General features: G+C 36.4%; 1 protein-coding gene across 8 annotated transcripts in view; it reads right to left on the bottom strand.

Moving 5' to 3' along the window:
• Positions 1–1410: 1410 nt before the first annotated feature.
• Positions 1411–23960, bottom strand: part of MKLN1 (muskelin 1) — a 360180-nt gene continuing 337630 nt past the window's right edge. For all 8 annotated transcript variants that reach the window (XM_060156656.1, XM_060156654.1, XM_060156651.1 and 5 more), the window contains 2 exons: positions 18927–18981; positions 1411–10552 (listed from right to left, as the gene is read on the bottom strand). In XM_060156656.1, coding sequence (XP_060012639.1) covers positions 10431–10552; positions 18927–18981 — 177 coding nt within the window. In that variant the 3' untranslated portion in view covers positions 1411–10430. The remainder of the gene's footprint in view (positions 10553–18926; positions 18982–23960) is intronic.

A 23960-nucleotide genomic window follows, 5' to 3' on the forward strand; every position in this document is an offset into this window, starting at 1 on the left:
GCATTTTATAGATTAAAAAGTCACTGGGATCCTAGCAAACAGGATCTGCTGCCAACACTTACTTAAAATTGAGAGAAAGGCACAGGGGTTGAGACTGTGCCCAATGCTACACAGAAGTCACTGGTGGATGTGGAAATAAGCCTAGGATTCCTGACTCCTGCCCTGGGTTACCCATCCTTACAGCCCAAGTTCAGAGGGCAGGTATACAACATGTGCTATAGACATTACCAAGTGTTCTAATCTCCCCTTTTAGGTTTTGCCAAACATCAAACTTACTAGCACAGCGGTGGCCAGACCACTTCTCCTATAGCTTTTCTCTCTTTCTTCCTTGTAATGTTTCGGGAAAAGATATAACTGACCGCCTTTGCTTTTCCTAGGTGAGAGTCCAATGGGAGGAAAGTCACACTCACTTGATGTGGGAGCAGCTGGCATCTCAACTGTGTTAAATACAAAGCCCTCTTTGCTTATTGCTCCCTTCCCACCAGATGACAAATACATCAAGGGAGAGGAGGTGATGACCCACATTTCCATCCTTTTGAGTTAATTCTCTGGAGGATTAACCCAGGAAAGGCCAATTCCTTACCTTATCACTGCACATCGTTTTCCTGTTTTGAACACAAAGAAATGTTACTTGTGGGCCATGCTCAAAGCACACTCTAGAAATGAAAGCTATGCGGTAAGATGGATTATTTGATTTGTAAAGTGAGAAAACGTAATCCCTACTTTGAATAAAATCATTTGACAACTAATTTACTGCAGAATGCAGGGTCACACACAAAGCCAAGAATATGTAAATCAGATCAGGAGATGAAAAGGGCCAAGAGGAGAGCTCCTTGTTATTGAGAGTCGGTCTGGAAAGCTCACACAACTCAACCCGGACAATCAATTATCTTTGTTTGGCATATTTCTGAGTTTATTTTTTTCAAGGTTCAGCCCTTACAATTTCTTTCCTTCTTTGGGGACAGGGATCCAGAATTTTCCCAATCTCTGCAACACCTCCAGGTTCTCTCTACTATCTTTTCTACAATTAATTTTCTATTTCAGTTGTTTTTTCTTCTAGTTCCTAACCTACAAGGTATGTCCCCCCTCAAACAAAACCTGGGAAACACAAGTCCAAATTTACAAAACAGATAAAATAGGACTGGTCATTAATAGCAGATTAAGAAAACACCATTTTATGAAGTCACTTACCAGTGCTCTTTAAAAATGGAAACTTCTCCTAGAAACTTTGTAAGATCCACCAGAACTTCTTTATTTCAACACTGTCTCAAAGAAAACAAAGTCTTTCTACAGTACATATTGTTTGCCTGAATAAAAGTCACGATTTTTTGAGGGAAAAATATTAACTGCAAAGTATGTAAACATTTAAAAAGCTGACTTCAAAAGTAGTTTTATGAAACACAAGGGACATCTTGTAGTGTCCATATATAACTTTTTATTAAGAAAATGAACAAAATACATTCTTTCTCCATATGTACATTACATACAACGTAATTCTACAACTGCAATTGTTCAGCAGATCACTTATTTATTCACAAAGCAGTGTTAACACATTCACCAAACCTGGGATCAGAACATTACTTGTACTAAGAAACAAAACAAACAAAACCCTAAAAAGTCCATACAGATAGGGCAAAAGTAAGATAAAAAGTCCATACAGATAGGGCAAAAGTAAGATAAAACAGAGAGGATCATGAGGGGAATGGGGAAGATTATGGAACACACTCAACACAGCCCAACGATGACTTAGAACAATAATGATGTTAGGGGACACCTGATGCCCCAAAACATTTCTGTTTAAAAACTACAACTAGCTTATGCCAGCTGTTTCAGATTTCCCTCATGATTTCCTTTCTGATTTAGGTACTTGAGGATACAGAAGAGGAGGGTAAAGGAAGGAGTAGAACCCTGAAAGGTTGCAGTTTTTTCCTTCACATATTAAGAAAAAGATTCTCATGAAATATAAAACTCTAAATCTTAGCTGGTAACCAGAGAAATACATTTTTTGGAGAGACATTTGCTAAGCACAGTAAGGGAACTCTTGTTTCAAGGACTCCTTATTTATATACTTACGTTCATTTCATCTGTTTTACTTTGCTCTTCTCTGCTTTTCCTTTGGCCTTTGAAAAGTACCTCATCCTTTTTAGGTGTGAGTTTAATTACGGTTATATTAAAAAGTCCATCTAAACAGAAAGCTCTTCATGGGTATGAATATGCTCCAAATGTCTATAATGGTGCATAAAGGGCTTAAAAATTCAAATTAATCTTAGAGATAAAATTTCCAATGACCTGAACAAGGCAGATCCCTATAGCTTTTGGGTAGTATCTTACATGTATAGTTTAGGCTTAAGAGATACATATCAACAGAATTATTTTCAGACTGTTTGTCTAGAAAAGGGCAAAGCTTTAAAGGAATATAGTAAAGGTAGAGAAAAATGCTTGCAGACAATGAGGAATGGCTGTGTCAAAATTTTTTTTTTTTTTTTTTTACTTTTTCTGGCCTTTACCATGTTGGATAACAGAAGGAAGACAGGAAAAATAAAATGAGTAAGTCTCACCGGTTAAATATTAGTGGCGTTCCTTCTTCACACTTAGTAATTTCCTAAATTTCTATGATAAACATATTTTTATAATCACAAAAATCAATAAATGTTATTATTTATTTAAAAGTCCCATAAAAGATGTTTAACACTCTCCAACTTTCAGATGAGCTGGTTGCTGTAACACCATGTTTCCAGTCCAGGGGATGTTCTAACAGAAGGAGCTATCCATAGCGTTAATAAGCAGACCCAGAAGGACAGACGGATTCTATTGGCTATGAATGGAGCTGTACCTTCCTCCTCAACCTAATTTGCAGTCCAACTTTGGTTTTGAGGATCTATCTCTACCTAAAGGGATCTCAATTTCAGGCCAATAAGTATACACACACACACACACACACACACACACACACACATATACACAGACCCACCCCATCTTTCCACTGAAAAGGTGGAATCATGTTTGTTGCCAAGAACAACACAAGAAAAGGAGGCCCTAAGCTTTCCTGTACTCTTTTTCTGAGGCTGCACACTCAGCTGTACATAGATTTTGAAGTGGTGACAGGGAAGAAATCTCATTAAAAAGAAAAACCTATCTCTATAAAAGAATCTGCTCATAGAAAAATATCATTATTTTGCAATTTCTAAATTGAGCTATACATAAAATAAAATTAATACTATACTATTTAATTCATTCAATTCAAAAGACATTTTATGACAAGTCAAAAAAGCAAGCTGGCTTGAATAACACAATCACAGCATATCTTGGTCAGGCTAAATGTAATGCTTAAGAAAGTGAGTTTGGGCTTCCCTGGTGGCGCAGTGGTTGGGGGTCCGCCTGCTAATGCAGGGGACACGGGTTCGTGCCCCGGTCTGGGAGGATCCCACATGCTGCACAGCGGCTAGGCCCGTGGGCCATGGCCGCTGAGCCTGCGCGTCTGGAGCCTGTGCTCCGCAGCGGGAGAGGCCACAGCAGTGAGAGGCCCGCGGACCGCAAAAAAAAAAAAAAAAAAAAAAAGAAAGAAAGAAAGTGAGTCCACTTTTATTTCTCTAAATGGGTAGTGTTTACAATTGAGGGAGAAATCAATTTACAACTGGTCACCAAAATCATTTTTCTGGGAAAGGAAAAAATATCTCAAAAAGGAGACCATGTGCATGACTTTTAAAAACATATACCTTCCCCATAGAAGACTACTTGCATTTAAACTTTTGGACTTTGATATCCTACTATCAAATTTGGGGTTGGGTAGACAATTACTTTAATATGTCATAACTTTGTATTCAGTGCTCTTACAAGTATAGTTAATCTGTACGGGTAAAATTAAGCTAAGCCTTTATAAAGGTGCAAGTACCCTAAGACTTCTAAAGTAGACAATTTAAAAAATGTAAAGTTAGTATGCTAACACATATATATGGAATCTAAAAAAAAAATGGTTCTGATGAACCTAAGGACAGGACAGGAATAAGGATGCAGATGTAGAGAATGGACTTGAGGACACAGGGAGGGGGAAGGGTAAGTTGGGACGAAGTAAGAGAGTAACATTGATATATATACACTACCGAATGTAAAACAGATAGCTAGTGGGAAGCAGCCACATAGCACAGGGAGATCAGCTCGGTGCTTTGTGACCACCTAGAGGGGTGGGATAGGGAGGGTGGGAGGGAGGTGCAAGAGGGAGAGGATATGGGGATACAAGTATACATATAGCTGATTCACTTTGTTATACAGCAGAAACATAACATTGTAAAGCAATTATACTCCAATAAAGATGTTAAACAAAAAGATAAATATAAAAAATAAAAAATGTAAAGTTATACATCTCTGTCCTCAGTTTTCCCCCTTTTATCTTAAGAAGGAAAAAATAGCAAACTACAAGGCAATGTGATAAAACAGTCACTTGCCAAAATCTGATGGCATGGTCCTGATGGTATAAGATCCTCTCCTTTGTTGCAAAATGAATTTATAAAGTTCTGCCAGTTGCAATGGAATTGAACTTATTCTAAATAACTTCTCTAATTAATCACTTCACAGATGTGGAGGAAACCTAAAGAATAAGCCAAAATTATTAAATACTTCTACTGCCAAGCCCAGAAAAGTAGAATAAACAGAGACCCTTTGGATTATGTGTAATTAATTTATTTTAAAACATGGAAACTAAATTGATGTCAGTTCAATTCTGTACGGGTTAGAAGTTAAACATGAAATGACAATTTTCTTCCTATTTTAAAGGGTTAGAAAATGAACACCAACCAAATGACACTAGCTAAATTGTAACAAAGGCTTTCTTGAGATTTGTTAATAAAGGAGAGAAATTAAGCTCAAAATTGGCTACTTAACTCCTTAATCATGCACACAGGCCTGTTCAGTATATCACACAGTGTTTTTCCTTCCTGCCAATTAATTTGGCATTCATTAAGCACTGAGTGAAACTGAAGGATGATGATCTCCTTGGGCTAGTATTTGCGTGGCAGACAGCTCAGATATCCAAACTAACCGCTGTGAATGCTAGCATCCCAGATGGTACAGAGCTGTGTTGCAGCAAGAGCTTAAACTCCATGAAAAAGCAAGTCCCCTGGGAGCCCAAAAACTGCATGTTAAAATGTTTTATTGCTGGTTTTCCCTCTGAATCCTTATCAAGGAATTGGCTGTACGTAAGAAACTGCTCACCTAGTTTAAGAGCTAGAGCCCATTACACTGGGTTTTCTGTTTCCAGATCTCTATCAGCTACTTGGGAGACAGTGAGGAAAGCAACTAACCAAGAAATGCTGCTTTCCAAAGACTATTCAGAACTGAGCTTTGATCCCTCTTGATAGTTTTCTCAGCACTGCTTTAAATTAATTGAGGGTTAGAAATGAAGAGCTTTCTTTCTCATTTAGATCTGTGGACCTTCAAATCCATGAGCAAAAAGCTCCTATTTTTCCTTCTCTAACATATCCTCATTCTCCTCTCTAGCTCTGTTCCTGAGGTTCAATACCTCGAAGTGAAAATGCCACAGACAGGCAAAACAGAACATTGTGTACAAATGTCTAATATTGTGTACAATAATTCATTGAGACTAAACAGCAGATAAAAAGGTAAAAAAGAAGACAAATTAGTTCATAATTACAAGTGATGTCTTACAACTGGTCTACTTCCCTACTAAACATTTCCCCCCTTTTTTGTTGTTGACCCTATAGCTCTCAGATAACATCCACATAACATTCTGTTTTCAATCAAGCTAGGCAGTGTTTGAGGACATGACAGTATATATTTGTAAATCTTATTTCCAAATAATGACTATTGTGGAAGATAAACTAGAACTACCCTTTGATTTTCAGGTTTTTAAGTTCTGAATTGGGATCCAGTTCAAGATCTATAACTTAAGAGTTCTACCTAACAGAAAACACATAGTGATATGGTTTCCCACAAGGGCATATCTCTCTGCCCCACGAGAAAACCTGGTTTACCATAACCTCTAATGACTCCTTAGGTTAAGTGCTATAAATCTATTGTCAGAGGATTTAGCTAAGAAAAATAAAAAAATAATGGAAACAATTCACAGTATTTGTGGGATAGGAAGAAATCAAGGTTTAAAGATTATGTATAAATAAAATCTCTTAAGATAGCAGTTTTTCTGAAAGATAAAAAGAGCATCTTGTGAAGAAATCAATAAACTACAATCATGAGTCCTCCTCATCAAAACAAACGGTGGCAACATCATTCAGCTGATCTAGGTGGCTCCTAACTATTTCAACAAACTTTGAAACTTCCATCTTCAGCTGAAACACCTCTAGATTAGAAGTTTTGGGCAGCCAATGTCATTTCAGCATTAATACAAATCACAGGGAGATGTAGGCCAGAGTGAAAAATCACAAAAGAATAATGTTATTTGACTAATAAGGAATACAAAAATTTTGAGTGAAAGAACCCAAAGATCTAATCTACAACTACTGTCATATGCAGACCCTCTATGATTACCCCTCTAATAACTATGAACTTTTCCTGAGGGAGCCTGCATATCTTAGATTAAGGACTATCTTAAGAATTTAAAACAGTGAAAGTTCAGGCCAGAATTTCTGCAAAAGGACGAAATTACATATGAACATGTATTTTTTAAGAAAAGAAGGGTTACAAAGGGTATATTTTTTACAGCTAGATGACGTTGCTTAAAGTACACATTGTAATGATCCTCTCTCATAGAAATCACTTCAAACCATAATTCTCAACTGCTTTGCAACATTCAATCAGCTAGAGTTAACACAACATTCACCCAGGAAAAAATTAAATGACCCACAATTACCCAATGAATTTCATATTGTGTTAAGAATAATTATAGGGTAACTCCTTCCATGACACTGAGTTTAATTCAGAAAATAAAATCAGAAACATACTCCTTTCTAAGTGCTTTTTGATTCATTAAACATCATTCTCAATCTCTCACCAATGATTAAGTACCTCAAACTAGTTTTTGTTTATAGATTTTAAAACGGTTTTATTACATGGAACTCTGTTAATGTATCTCTAAATAGCACTTTTAAGGCAGATGTGAAAAGATCCACTACAAAGATAAGCTAGCAAACCATTTATATTCAAGACATAATTCACCAAAGAATGCAGTTTACAATCTTAAACAAATCACTGAGCTCTAAAGCCAACAAGCTTTTCTTTGATAAATCAGTGTATTAACTTTCTAATGTTTTCTATCAGTTTTTACTTATTAGACATAGATAAGTCAGTTTTAATGAAAACCAGGTCTGAAAAGACAATCTTGCTAAAGGTTAATACTGTCAGCTTTAGCACAGAGTTAGGCACCCAAATCTGAATTCTTTTGCTTCACAGATTGATATATGTGAATTAATCAAGCTGGCCACATGAGGTCTCTGTCATTCCACAAAATGCAACTGCATTTTCAAAGTATCTTGCAAATCAGATAATTAATTTCTCACGAGGTATAAGCACTGAAAATGTTAGAGATCTAGTTTACTTCTAGTTTACATTATTTCTAGTTTATTATTCTGGAATAATATATTCCACTGGAAAAAGGAGAACTGGGGATGAAACTGAAGCTAGGGATAATGACACTGAGCAAATTGTACCCCACTAACTAATGCATCTAAAACCAGGTGTTTCAATCTGGGGCTCACTAAGCTAGAATGAAATAATTTTTAAGTAGTAAAGCATAGATATTTGGCTACTTAAACAATGTATATAAAAACCAAATTAAATTATAATATAGTGCTGGAATACTTGGAAATACATGTAGCTCCTCACTAAATATATAAACAAGTTTCATATCAGGGTTCTGATGTCGAAAGTGAGCAATGTGTCAATCTTGGTCACGGATAAAATGAAGCCTATATTCTCCTGCAATCATTACCAGCAGTGCCTCATTAAAGCCCCAGGGTACAAATTTTGATTTACCTAGTCAATAACTTTCTAAATACAGTCTATGTCACTTAAGCAACACTAAACAGTTTGCTATGACTCAACCCCATTTAAACATGTTAGTGAAAAAAAAAATTCTGTAAGTGAAGAAAAGGGAAAAGGTTCCACTTAAAGTGAGGAAAGATGAAATTAGAACAAGCATGTTTAGAAAACCACCAGTAGAGAGTCAGAGAAAAATAAGAACAAACAAAATCACTGAGCTCAAGAACTGAGTTTCCTCCAGATATGGAATCTAAGGAACGGAAAAAAATGACCCAAAAAAGCACTATAAAAATAAATGGTGGGGCTTCCCTGGTGGCGCAGTGGTTGAGAGTCCACCTGCCGATGCAGGGGACACGGGTTCGTGCCCTGGTCCGGGAGGATCCCACATGCCACGGAGCGGCTGGGCCCGTGAGCCATGGCCGCTGAGCCTGCACGTCCGGAGCCTGTGCTCCGCAACGGGAGAGGCCACAGCAGTGAGAGGCCCACGTACCGTGAGAAAAAAAAAAAAAAAAAAAATGGTGGAGGGAAGCAGAATTTCATTTGGTTATGGTTTTTGAAGGGCCAGAATTCACAGTGAGCAAAACTAGAGCTTTTACATTTAGAAACTCTTATCAAGTTCTTTCCTATCAACCTGTTTCCATGAAATGAGTTCAACAGGCTACAATATTAGCGATATTAATATTTTATGTTCTTGACTGTCAAGGAAATCTTTTAATGAAACTGCCTAAGTATGTAGGTAGATTCTATTTGCTCACTTGTAAAGTCAACTGGTTATTCTGCAGCTACACTACTTGGTACTTACTGAATTATGTACTATATCTTTCACAAGGTAAGAAACAAATTTAATTGTTTAATAAATCACTACTGATCGATTTGGGATGCTTGGAAAGCCAAGCAGCCCAAGATTCAAGCCTAGAAGTAGGACAAATATACTTCTGTCCTTCCCCCAAAGACGAGAAACCATGCAATAATGACAGACTGAAGAGGGACCTCAAAGTCTCATTCCTATACATGAGACTTTTCAAAAGTGCAATTCAATTTCTTCTTTCTTTGGTAAGGCCTAATCTTGCTACTCGGGGACACAGTAAATTCTCTTAAGTCATTCACTTGGAAGAGCCACTGGACTGATGGACATTTATTATACTTAGCCTGCTTTAAGCATGGTGGGTATCAGTTGCATACAGCACACTTTTTGAGCAAACGTTAAGCACTGGCCAGGTTTAAATTTCCTATGCTGCATTCCACAGCACCTCATGGAACAATACATACCACCACTCCTCACAAAAAAAGGAACAGTGGAAAAGCCCATCTGCCTTTCTTTTAGTTTAGTAAAAAATATTTGCACCATTATTTTTCTTTTTCTCCATTAAAAAAGCCTGGTCTATTTGTTTAATGAAATGCCTGTCAGCTGTATTCCACTGGAAAACTACAAACCATTATTCTTTAAAATATCAGTATATAGAAGCAGATGTAGGGAGCTAATGTGTATGAAAATAAACAAAAACGTAGCTCTGGAACCCATCCTCCCAAATGAAAATGCTACAAACAGACAGCACACGGAAGAAATTGAAGCCCTGGTCCTGCACAGCTCTAGCAGGGGAAAGAGTCATTTTCTTCCAAAATTACTACAAAGATATCAATGAACATGCTAATCACAACTAGAATCCTCCTGCTGGTAATTTTGAGAGTGGCTCTTAAAGGTTCTGAATTATATTCTCTCCTCAGTTTAAGGTTTCTGTGACTCAAAGCTCTGTAATATCCACTATAAAATATATCATTATAGAAATACTATATACCAATCTCAGATAAGTGTGGGGATCAATGTCAGGTTTCACTTTTTAGTTCTATGACAAGGAGCGTAAATTAGAGCCCTCTGTTCCTCCTACTGTTTAATGTAATACAAGACCCTAGTCAACAGAGACACATATATCACTTAAACATACATCAATTGCCCTACAGAACTATATACTGTTAAGAATGAAGAGGTAAACAAATGATACATATCACTTACAAGCAGCTGTGTGATTCAAGATAAAGTGAAATGGGAAAAAGGAGAAAGAAGAAAGGCCAAACAACCCAACAACAAAATTCCAATTCTTGTAGCACTGAGTCTGTGAACAGTGCTTACTTGCCCCAATTTTATAAAAATGAAATAAAAATCCGAAAAGGGTAGACTGCCTGATTTTTTCTTTTATACTCATGAATTCTTAAAAGTTAAAGTAATAAAATATATATATATATATATATTTTTAAATGGAAAGTATACCAATTTCACTTTATTAGCCTAATTTCGGAATGGGATGAGGACTATGGGGTTGAGGTCAGGTGTGAAGGACGAGGGTTAAAATTTGTGACAGCAAAGATCCCTTCAAAATTCTGGTGCAGTCCTCAGTCACTGCAGCCTAATTGTCAGTCAATAGAGTTGAAATCCAGAATACTGAAAGCAGACTCCTGTGCTCCATTTCTGTCCAGGTACTCTTCGGTCACAGTGTGATGAGGTCCACCAGGTTGCCTTTAGGAGGAGTCATGCTGTCAGGAAAGAAATTTACTAAGGTGTCAAAGAGCTGAGTTCTTTGAGCATAGGTGTGATCCACATCGGAAAAGCCTGGTGAAGGAGAGATATAAAGAAACTCATCCACTGTGTTTAAAACTCAACATGTAACAGAAAACCTAGTTGAGAAAAGCAGCAATGTATAATGGAAAAACCAAAACCAAATCAGGCTTTGAAACCAGACAGACATGGGTCCTGATCCCAGTTCTACTACCTAGCAATGGTATGATCTTAGGTAGGGTAATCAGCCTTTCTGCAACTGTTTCCTCAGCTATAAATCTGTGATAATCCTGTTCATGTCATAGGTTTATGGTGCAGATTAAATGCAATTATGTGAAAACCACCTAGCAGAATGACTAGTACTTTAGTAACTAATACTGATTTCTCTTCTTTTCCTTATAAGCATTTTCCTCTTCTAGTCCACTGAGGAATTTTCATTCCTCTTTTCTGACTTTTTAATGCTTTTGAGCAGTAAAAATTTTTTGATAATAAAAATATAATCAAAATGAAAGAGGTCTTTAGAAAGTAGTCTAAAATCATTAAGCCCCGGAGAGCTGCAAGAAGTCTCAGAGAACTGAGTGAAAATACAGACAGCTGAGGTTAAGAAATACATCTGTAATACACAGAACGATACCTGGCACATAGGAAATACCATGTATTTATGGTACTATGCATCAGGCTCTATGCTAGGCACACATCATGTGAAAAATAGAGAGCAATGTACTCCTTTTATCTAGATGAATGTTCTAGTAAAAGACATTCTAAAAAGGCTAAGATCGTTGAACCGTAAGATATTTTTCCCCCTTAATATCTAGTAAACCCTTAATTTTCAAGTTTACTCCAGCCAAGGAACTATTCAGTGAGATGACTCTTTCCTTTAGTCAGCCAGTAATAGTATTGCTCCCCCAGCTGCTTCAAATTTTTTATGCACATATGAAGAATGAAAATGAAAAAATAAACAAAGTAGTCTATTGATTTTCCCCATTCCTGAGATGGCTAACTGAATATGAGAGGCCTACTGAATGCCATCAGAAACAGAAATAGTGCCAGAAAGTTCTTTATGTCATGATAATCAGTGAAGACTATTTCAAATTGGACTGATTTTCAGTTAACTTAGAATACAGTTTTAGATGCAATCTGCCTTTTAATCTTGTAAAGAACATGAACAGAACAGAAAGAACATTGCCAAGGATACCAGTTTCCTGGAAGGAAAATAAACAATGCCTCAAGAAAGGTACATTCCTCCTTATTAAAAAAAAAAAATTATTACTATTTTAAGTGTGAGGGCAAATGTTTACTACTTTGAGATGAGTTTTAGATTTAACAAAGCCTACTACTATATCACAGAAATGAATGGAAGGAAATACTCCAAAATGTAAACAAAGGTTACCTCTGAATGGTGAGATTATATTTTTTCTATTTTATGTTTTTCTGAGTTTTCTAAATTGCTTTATTTTCGACTTATTTTGAAAAATTTCAAACTCACAGAAAAGTTTCAAGAATAGTACAACAAACATTCATATACATATATCCTTACCTAGATTAACCAATTGTTAACATTTTGCCACATATTTTTTCATTCTCTCTTGTTCTCTAAGTGTGTTTGTATACCCACTCATACTTTTTTTGTGGAACTACTTGGGAGTAAATTGTAGACATCTTCACCCCTAAATACTTGAGTTCATTTCACCTAAGAGCAAGAACATTCACTTAAATAACTACTATATATTAAATTCAGGAAATTTAACATTTATGTCTCAAAAATCTTTTTTATAGTCATTTTCCCCACTAATCTAAAATTCAAGATCGAACACTATATTTAGTTATCCAATGTCTTTAGCCTGGAACAGTTCCTCAACCTCTCTGTTTTTTTTTTTGTTTGTTTGTGACACTGTTATAAAAAAAACAAAGAGCAGTAATATAGTAGAATGTATTAAATTTGGGGTGTCTGGTTGCTTCCTTATGATCAGATTCAGTTTATGAAGTTGGCAAGAACACTACATAGAGATGCTGTGTCCTTCTCAATGCATCATCTTAGGAGGCATGTGGTATCAGTTTGTCCCCATACTGAGGATGTTAACTATGATCATCTGGTTAAACTGGTGTATGCCAGATTTCTCCAATGTAAATGTGTACTTTTCTACCTTTGCAGTTAATAAAATACTGATGAGAAGATAGTTTGAAACTGTGCAAATATCCTGTTCTTCAACAGATCTGCACCCAATGATTTTAGCATTAACTGATGATTCTTGCCAAAACAATTATTATGTATATGATGGTGATTTCCTAATTCGACAATTCCTTCTAGATTCATTGGATGACATTAATTGCAAAGAAGAGTTTTCCTTTTCCTTCCTTCATTTTATTTCTCTATTTGCATTAGTATATACTCATGAATCATTTTCTTGTTCAATAGGTTATATCCATTCCTGTCATTATTCATTTTAATACTCATATGTTCTCCCTCTGTATCTTTTTGAAATGTCCCCATTACTTTTTGAGTACATCCTTACTTTCTGGCACCGTAAGATCTCCAAGCTTATATTTACACAGCTCTGGAGTCCGCCATTTTCCCCAGGAACCCTAATTCCTTTTAGTGGCAAATGATATTTAGAAACCAAGATCAGTTGTGCTAATTGCCCAGGGTGGTGGTGTTTCTAGGCCTATACATATATGCACACATATTATACACTCATCTATTTAAAAAAAACCAAAATCATTAGTCCATGCTTTTATTGCTAATTCAGTTTTTTAAGAACCTCACAGAGTTCTTCCTCTCCTTATTCCATTCCATGTTTATAGCTCCTTTCTCCTACTAGGAAAACCTACTCCCAGCAATATTTATTCATTTGTTAAACCTAAAACACACAAAACAAGTTCCAGAATTACTATACCCAAACCATTACCAGCAAAATTCAAGACTTCCTTGCTTTTATTGTTTTTAGAATATACTTCACTGATAGTATATAGTCTAAGCTGTATTTAAAAAGGTTTAATTCTCTTTTTTCCCCTACTGTGCAATTATGTTACCAACTTGATAAACATGTCTGTTTGTTCCTGTTCGTATTCAACTTTAGGGCTTTTCACATCTTTTATTTTATTTTCTTTACTTGTAAAAATGCTGTGGTACATTATATTTTTAAGAGAAGCTACTGATTCTGTGATAGTACTCTATAAAATAATACCATTTTCATGAGATCAAATGATTTAGGAGGGAAGGAACAAACACTGAGTCTCTACTACATGCTAGTTTCTTTACGTATGACATTTCATTGTCACAAAAATAACCCAACAAAGCAGTTACCATAAACTCCAATTTCAGATGCAACACTTAAGAGAGTCAGTCATTTAATAAGGCATCACAGTTGGTGAGGAAAGAGAATGGAGCGTGAACCCAGGTCTGACTTCAAAGCCCATTTATTTTTATTAACTGAGTGCTTATTAAATTGTAGGCAATGTGCTAAATTCATTTAATCCTCAAAAAAAACCTTTTATTTTTATTCACCTTTTACCAATAAGGAACTTGAAATTTACACTCTCATTAGATGAATGGTTAAATTATGGTAGATCCCTATTATGGAATATTGTGTATCACTTACAAATACAATAAATCCAGTACAGTTTCATGTAAGCACCTCCAAGCCACATCATTTAATTTTAAAAAGTTATGTGGAGAATACATGTTTTTATATTATGTAATAAATAAAACCAGAAAACATAAAACCATACATCTATGTGTGTGTGTGTGTGTGTGTGTACATATATACGGTTGATCCTCATTATTCACAGATTCCATATTTGTACATTTGCTTACTTGCTAAAATTTGTAACCCCCAAATCAGCATTTGTGCCACTTTTGTGGTTACTCACAGACATACACAGGGTGGCAAAAATTTGAGTCACCACATGTAAATATATGTTCTCAACTGAGGTCAACTAGGTAATGCTCTGCCTTCTTGTTTTAGCTCTCATACTATAAACAAGTGTCCTTTTCACAGTCTACTTGGTGTCATGTTCTTCAAATTCTGTGTTTTTTGTTGGTGACTTCGCTGAAAATGGCCCCCAAGTGTGGTGCTGAAGTGCTGGCTAGTGTTCCTAAGTGCAAGAAGGCTGCAATGTGCCTTATGAAGAAAATACAGGTTAGATAAGCTTCGTTCAGGAATGAGTTATAGTGCTCTTGGTGTGAGTTCAATGTTAATGAATCAACAGTATAAATACACAAGTAAGGTGTGTTCCTGTTGAAAGAAAGCAACATTATATTATTAATCAATTGACAAAAAGTCTGTGACAAGAGGCTTACAGGAACCTATCTCTGTATTTTCCATAGGAGCAAAGGGTCAGTATTCACCAGTTCAGTGTTATAGGTGACTTCATAGACTATTACTGTGAATAATGGGAATCAACTCTACCTGTATGTCGGTGTATAAAGATCTGCCAAATACAAGTGGTTACACTTGAGGGAAGCAGGCAGGGACTGAGGGAAGTTGTTCAAAGAGAATCTTAATATTTTAAAAAAATGCATTAAAAATGGGTGGGGCACCAGGAAACTCATCAACAGCAACATGACTACTTAAATGGTAGAGACAGGACAAAAAAGGTTGTATTGATTTTAAATCTCATACTCCTAATTACTGTTTCTCTCATTTTCACCATACAGTGGAATGAGGAATTTATCGCTCAGAGTAGTGGAAACTGGTAAAGCTCAATGAGAGGTAGTACAGTTAGTGATTTAGTTCTGAAGCCAAACTACTAAGGTGTGAATCCTGGATTTGCTACTCACTAGCACTATTCCTGGGCGACTTACTTTAGCCTCTCTGTGTTCCAGTTTCTTCACATATAATAAAAGGGGATCATACTAGTGCTACTTCATAGGGTTATTATGAAGATTAAGTGAGTTATGACATGTAAAGTGTTTAGAATAGTACCTGGTCCCACAGTAAGTGCTCCATAAATAATAGCTATCACTTTATCATTACTATTGTGACTGAAGACAATGACTGCTCTAAAAGAAAGTGACCTATTAGAAATATACTTTTTAAAAAATTTTTTTCAAAAATTTATTTGTTCATTTTTTTGGGCTGCATTGGGTCTTCATTGCTGCGCACAGGCTTTCTCTAGTTGTGGCAAGCGAGGTCTAATCTTTGTTGTGGTGTACGGGCTTCTCACTGCAGTGGCTTCTCTTGTTGCAGAGCACGGGCTCTAGGTGCACAGGCTTCAGCAGTTGTGGCACGTGGGCTCAGTAGTTGTGGCTTGCAGGCTCTAGAGCGCAGGCTCAGCAGTTGTGGTGCATGGGCTTAGTAGCTCTGCGGCATGTGGGATCTTCCCGGCCCAGGGCTTGAACCCGTATCCCCTGTGTTTGCAGGTGGATTCTTAACCACTGTGCCACCAGGGAAGCCCCAGGAATATACTTTTAAGTTAACATCCTATACAGGCTAGGTAGCTTTTCCTATTTATGGTAATAAGGAAGAAATAGCAAGAATTCTCATTTTTCTCCTAGATAGAAGTTTCTTTGTGTTTACGTTTCTTATTTCTAAAATAAACTCATTATTATATAAAAATCACCTGTAAACATGTGGTCTAAAGACAGGAGGTTGAAGAAAGTCTCTTGCTGAAATCTAAGTTTGGTGGATTTAGTACAAGTATAAAGGCTAAAAGGGCACAGTAAATGCTGTGAAACCCCTAAGGCTCCTCATTCACAAATGTCAACACACTGCCAAAGAGCACTGTACTTTAGACATAAAATATTTTAAACAGCTGTCTGAATTCATACTTGCACATCGCATACGGACTAAAAAACTTCTAAAGAAAGGTGTGAAGACCAAGAAAGGCAATATGCTTCTACAGACCAGATTTTCCCTGTCACATACCTTGCTGAAAATATGCTCTTAAAATTAGCAGAAAGCCCAAGTTCAAGCTTCAAAGTGTCCACAGCCACAGACACAGACACAGTAGCTCTAAGCTAAAGATCCCCAAAGGTTATTTTTCTCCGAAGTCAGTCATTTTTCAAAACTAAGATAATGCCAGCTGTTTGCAAATCATTTTCCATCTTTCTAAATCTTTAAATTACATATAACATTAGTAAATACTAAGAGGTTAAGATAAACTGGATGAATTCTGAAGGAAGTCAGACAGTTTGGTTGAGCCAATTTTGGCAGGACATAATTTAGAAAACAAAATATTCAGTCATCTATACATGAAAAGTGTATACATCTATACATAAAATAACCCATTAGATTTCAATTCTAAGTGGCGTAAAGGTAAAACAATCAGACAGAAAATGAATGAGAACCACGAACTCTAAATAGGCATGAAACCTTATGAAAGGTGCTTTTCGTTTATAAATAATATATCAAATTTCTCCTTATTAAAATTAGCATATAACCTGAATTTGCTCCTCATCCAAATTCACCAGTGTTACAAAGATGACATTTATAAAGAAGGTAGTAATACGAGTACCTGAATGGAGCACTAAGTATTTCATTTTGTTGTTTTTCATAATTACTTAATTCTCTCAACAACTTGAGGTAAGTACTCTGCTTACCTCCATTTTATAGATGAAGAACTTAATGCTTAGAAAGGTGAATTGTTCAAAGTCACTTTTAAAATTAGCAAGTGGCAGAGCTGATAGCTAAACCTAGATTCTGACCCTTAACCACTATACTACACTCTTATCTCTTAACTACTAAACTGCCTCCCTTCAGACAGGTAGGAAGAAACAAAACCTCACAGAAAATTTCCCTTTTTGTATTTTTTTCTGTTGTGTTTGTACGGATCTCAGTGTACCTGAAATTTAGAATCCAACTAAAACAAACTGTTCCTGGCAAAATATATTAGCTGACAGTGAATAGGGCAGAGAAAGAAGAAAAGAGTTAAGCTAAAAGTAAAACATTCGCTGACACCAGTCTAACATATTCAAATGACTGCCAAAAAATTCTTGTTCTAAAGGCTAAATATAAGTCAGCCAGAGATATTTCAGTGCTGTCCACCATTAAAATAAAAATAATGGCTCTGGGCTGCAGTACCCATACCTAACAAGGCACACATTTATTCAAAGTGAATATCTATATGCAAGGCTCTCAGTTCCTGTATCACTAAACCTGTTTCAAATGATAAAATTCAAAAGGGCGTGAACTTTCCAAAATAATGCCTATAACTAGACTCTCCATCTTAGGGCTGAGATTTCTAACAACCTGAAAACATTTTTTAAAAGCCCTTTGAGTGTATGGGATAGGGGTAAACAATTACATAAATTTTTAGGAGAACCTACTGGAGTTACGTTTTATAGCAGTCTTCTTGCCCTGTGGAATCCTACATATTCTGGAATTATAACTCAGGACTGCAGTTGCCTTGATCAGTAGAGTAGCCTCAATTACTCATTAAGGAAAAACAAAACAAAGGGCAAGACCCCAAGAAACACTACTACTATTTCCATCCCAGTGAGAAACACCATCATTGTATGTCTCTGTTTTTTTTTTCATTTGAGGTATGTTTCACCTTTAAGAGACAAAAGGTCAAACAATGAAGAAATTAAACTGATATTCCAAAGTGTTATTTAATTCCAAAGATAAAGAGAAGTATTTATATTACATACGCTGGAAAATTTCGATACTATTGCTGGACTCTAAGGCAAATTAAAAATAGCACCAGCATTAATGAGATTAATATGCATTCACTGTGTGACTGCATAATGACAAGAGGAAAGTTGGAAATTCCCATACTTCAAAAGGCTACTATCTTGTTGAAAAACTGAAGCTATAATGACTTATCCTAACTAAAAGATCCTTGAAAATTCACCTGACTAAAGCTCTGGATTCTGGAACTTCTAGACTCCCCACTTTACTACAATCTAGTTTAACTACTTTAATAATTCATTAATACTAAATGAGAGTACTACTAAGTGAAAACTGATGCCCATATCTGGGATGCTTGAGAAACACTTGGAACAATTAAGATACCAACATACAAAAATGTCCATTTTCAGGAAAGAGGTAATTCGTTCTGCTCCCAAACATTTATTTCATTGCCCACTCCATCACCATTCTGTTGACACCACACAATTTCACAAAGAACAAACAGGAAAACCATTCAACCAGCAAGTGTTAACTCATGGTAAGTATATCAGTAATACAGTCTGCATTCCAAAACAACGTTATACAAATTAATTTATTTTGATCAGGCTTCTATTGCCATCTGTTTGCATAATAACCCTGCAATTGGTGTAATAGGAACTGCAAACTGATCCATGAACTAGGGACTGATACCTGGAAAATAACCTTGTAGCAGGTTATTAGAAATTTTGCATGCTACCTTGAAACTTGCTTCATTTGTTTGGATGACATCTCATCTGATGTTTCATTTAAAAGAAATCAAAGTCCAACCTCCCAAATTCTAGGGCATATGGCCGGATAAATTACATTGGAATACTTACCTAGAGCTGTGAAATCTGAACCAGATTTAAACAGAGCTGAAGCCAGGAGCTGAAACTGTGGGGTGGCGGGGGGGAGAGAAAAAAGCAAATTAGCTAGGTAAGCACACTGGAGAAAAAACTCCTATAATTTCGACCATTCATTAGCCACTGGATGTCTCCGCACGTGTTGCATAAGTCTATTCACCAAAAAGTGGCAAGAAGAACACCGTATTTAGATTAAACAACATGCTGACTTTTCTGGTGGACTACTATTATCATTTTCCAAAATACTAGACCAAGTCCTGGAATTATTTTATTTTAAAAATATATTAAAGTATGTATTTATTAAGGAACAATAGGTCAACTGAAATATAAAATATTACTCACTACCATATGATCCAGCAATTCCACTCTTGAGTATACATCCAAAGAAAATGAAAACACTAATTTGAAAATATACATGCACTCCAATGTTCACACCAGCATTATTTACAATAGCCTGATATGGAAGCAACCTAACTGTCCATCAACAGATGAATGGATAAAGAAGATGTGGTATATATATATACAATGGAACACTACTCAGCCATAAAAAAGAATGAAATAATGCCATTTGCAACAACATGGATGGACCTAGAGGGTATTATACTAAGTGAAATAAGTCAGACAGAGAAAGACAAATACCAGATGTTACCACTTATACGTGGAACCTAAAGAATAAATGAATGAATAAAACAAAACAGAAAGACTCACAGATAGAACAAACTAGTGGTTACCAATGGGAAGATGGAAAGGGGTAGGGGCAGGACAGAGATAAGAGGTACAAACTACTATGTATAAAATAAATAAGCTACAAAGATACATTGTACAGCACAGGGAATATAGCCAGTATTTTATAATAACTTTAAATGGGATATAATCTATAAAAGTATTGAATCACTATTTTACACACCTGAAACTAATATAATACTGTAAATCAACTATACTTCGATTAAAGAAAAAGAAAATTAGGGGCTTCCCTGGTGGCACAGTGGTTGAGAATCTGCCTGCTAATGCAGGGGACACAGGTTCGAGCCCTGGTCTGGGAAGATCCCACATGCCACGGAGCAACTAGGCCCGTGAGCCACAACTACTGAGCCTGCGCGTCTGGAGCCTGTGCTCCGCAACAAGAGAGGCCACAATAGTGAGAGGCCCATGCACCGCAATGAAGAGTGGCCCCCGCTTGCCGCAACTGGAGAAAGCCCTCGCACAGAAACAAAGACCCAACACAGCCAAAAATAAATAAACAAACCAATGAACGGACATTAAAAAAAAAGAACGTATGATGTAGAAGTAGCACCACCCTTCAAGGTGGAGAAGAATTCACTTATCTACCACTACCCCTTCTTCCTTTAAAAAAAAAAAAAAAAGAAAAATTACTCATTTGGGAATCTATCACATATAGAGAGACTGATGCCCTGTATATTAGTAAATATGAATTCTCACTTCAAAAATAAATGCATGCTACTGTAAAACACCTGATGTCTCTGTGTAAATCAAACTCTGAGAAAAAAAGCATGGTTATTATGCATAAGCCATCCCTAAATTACAACTTAGATTGATATTCCATGGTCATATATAATTGTATTGTTATATAATTATAAAGGCTCAAAGGTCTTTTTTACATTGAAAAAATGTTTTAAGTGTTGATTAGATTCCCAGGCTAGCCAGAGTTAGTTTAAATCAGACAATGCAACTGAACAATGACAAAATAAGATAAAACTATTGCATCACTTATACTTTAACAAATTGGTAAAGAAATAAAAATTTAGGAGAACTATTCATATTTATCTTGAATGAGGATGCTGGAAAACAGGTCAGTTAAAGGAAAGAATAAGAGTATACAAATGAGTTGAATCTCAATGGAGTTTACTTGGCACTTTGCAAGACTTGAGCAGTTCATACCACTGATTCTTCAGGACGTATTTCACACTTGTAGCCTTTAAAATTTCAGGTATCAGTCACCTGATTAATCATCCTTTCAGTGTAAGAAACTAGACAAATTAGTTAGGAAAAAAGGGGATAAAAGGAAGAGCTAAAAATATATGAAACTTCTTCATACATTCTGGGTATCAGTCCTCTGTCAGACATATCTACTGCAGGTATTATTTGGTCTGAGGCTTGTCTATTTTTATTTTTAATTTTTGGCCGCATGGTGTGGCCTGTGGGATCTTAGTTCCCCGACCAGGTATCGAACCCAGGCCCTCTGCCGTGAAACCGTGAAGTCCCAATCACTGGACCATCAAGGAATTCCCTCATCTATTTTTTTTTGATAATGTCTTTTAATGAGTAGAAATTTTAATTTTGTTGAAGTCCAATTTGTCAACTTTTTATTTTATGATTAGTGCCTTTTGTGTCATGTCCAAGAAAGCTTTGCTTATCCCAAAGTTGTGAAGATAATCTGTTTTCTTCTTAAAGGTTCATTGTTTTGGGTTTTATACTTAGATCCATAATCCATCTTAATTTCTGTGTTAAGAGTGAAATAGGGGTCGACGGGCTTCCCTGGTGGCGCAGTGGTTGAGAGTCCACCTGCCGTTGCAGGGGACACGGGTTCGTGCCCCGGTCCGGGAAGATCCCACATGCCACGTAGCGGCTAGGCCCGTGAGCCATGGCCGCTGAGCCTGTGCGTCCGGAGCCTGTGCTCCGCAATGGGAGAGGCCACAATAGTGAGAGGCCCACGTACCGCAAAAAAAAAAAAAAAAAAAAGAGTGAAATAGGGGATGAGATATCCAGTTATTTAGCACTATTTGTTTAAAAAACCTTTCTTTTCCTTATTGGACTTGGTGCTCTGGTCAAAAAAATAAACTGACTGCATATATATGAGTCTGTTTCTGAACTCTATTCTGTTCTATTGATCTATTTGTCTATCCTTAAGCCAGTACCACACCACCTTGATTACTATGGCTCTATACAGAGTCCTGAAATCAGGTAGTAAGTATGAGACCTCCAACTTTTTCTTTTTTCAAGATTGTTTTAGCTAGTCCAGAGCCTTTGCATTTTGACTAAATTTTAGAATAAGTTTGTCTATCTCCTCAACAACAAAGAAACCCAAACTGACTGGAATATTGACAGTTTTTTTAGAAACTGCATTAAATTATAAACCGATTTGGGGAGAATGGACATCTCAACACTTTTTAGTCTTTCAAACCACAAATGTGATTTATTTCTCCATTTAGGTATTCTTTAATTTGTCATCTAAAAATGCAAACAATTTTACTTCCTCCTTTCAAATCTATATGCTGTTTATTTCTTTTTCTTACCATATCGTACTAGCTAGGACTTCTGGCGCAATGCTAAATAGAGGCGTTGAAGCAGACAACCTTTCCTTGTCATAATCTTAGGGGAAAGGGTTTAATGTTTTACAATTAACTATGGTACTAGCTGTATGTTTTTCACAGATGCCCTTTATGAGATTTATGATGTTTCCTTTATTCCTGGTTTGTTAAGAATTTTTACCATCAATGGGTTTTGCATTCTGTCAAATGATTTTCTTCACTTATTGAGACGATCTGTGGTTTTTCTCTTTCGTTCTGCCAATGTGGTGAAATATACTGATTTTCAAATGTGAAACCAACCTTGTACTCCTAGCATAAACCCCCTCTTGGCTATTGTGCATTAAGCTTTTTATATATTGCTGGATTCAATTAACTAAAATTTTCTTAAGAATTTTGTACCTACATTCACAGGGCTATTGGTCTGTAATTTTCTTTGCTTGTAATGTCTTTTTTGGGTTTTTACATCAGAGTTAAGCTGCTTCATAAAAGGATTTAGTGTTCTGTCTTATTCTGATTTCTACAAATCTATACCAAATTGGCATTTTTTTCTTCCTTAAAGGGTTGATAGAATTTACTGATATAGCCATCCAGGCCTAGTATTTTCTCTCTTGGAAAGTTTTCAATTACAAATTCAATCTCTGTAATTGATATGGAGTTCCTTAAGATTTTCTAATTCTTCTTGTGTTAGTTTTGGTAAGTTGTATCTTTCAAGAAATTTGTCCATTTCATCAAGTTGCTGAATTTGTTGACAAACTTGTTCATAATATCTCCTTAGTACACTTTTAATGTAGGTAGGGTTGTAATGATCTCCCCTTTTCATTTGTGATGCTGATAATTTATGTTTTCATTATTTGTTTCCTTGATAAGTCTTGCTAGAGGTTGACCAATTTTAGTCACTTTTTCAAAGAACAAACTTTTCACTTTTTATATTTTTTCTACTGTTTCCTATTTTACTAATTTCCTATATTCTAGTGAATACTTATTTGGGGTTAATTTGTTGCTCTTTTCTAACTTCTAAGATGAAAGATAAACTTCACTGGTTCTAAACAGAAGGATGGGGAGAAAACTGTTACTTTAACCATCCAATTAAATAAGTGGCACTGCTATGTACTGGCCTAGAGTTTTAACAGGTACTGAGTAAATAGTACACAATCTGAATAAAGTCAGTCCTCTCTCCCCAGCTTCAGACTTGAACATCCAACTATCACTTCAACATCTCAAGCCGGCTGTTTCACAGGCAACTCAAACTGAACATATGCAAAATTAAACTCCTGATTCCAGTCAGGAGGCTCCACCTTCTCATTTCAGTTGACAGTAACTCCATCCTTCTAGCTTTTCAGGCTCAAAACTTTGGAGTCATTTCCTTCAAACCCTACATCCAATCATAAAATTCCATTGGTTCTACCTTTAAAATATACTGAGGGGACTTCCCTGGTGGTGAAGTGGTTAAGAATCTGCCTGTCAATGCAGGGGACATGGGTTCCATCCCTGGTCCAGGAAGATTCCACATGCCGCAGAGCAACTAAAAGCCCGTGCACCGCAACTACTGAGCCTGCACTCTAGAGCCCGCATGCCACAACTACCGAGTTCACACACTGCAACTACTGAAGCCTGTGTACCTAGAGCCCATGCTCCGCAGCAAGAGAAGCCACCTGATGAGAAGCCCGCGCACCGCAACGAAGAGTAAACCCCGCTCGCTGCAACTAGAGCAAGCCCGCGTGCAGCAACGAAGACCCAATGC

The sequence above is a fragment of the Lagenorhynchus albirostris genome, chromosome 8, assembly GCF_949774975.1.
Source record: "Lagenorhynchus albirostris chromosome 8, mLagAlb1.1, whole genome shotgun sequence".
NCBI classification, from domain to species: domain Eukaryota; kingdom Metazoa; phylum Chordata; class Mammalia; order Artiodactyla; family Delphinidae; genus Lagenorhynchus; species Lagenorhynchus albirostris.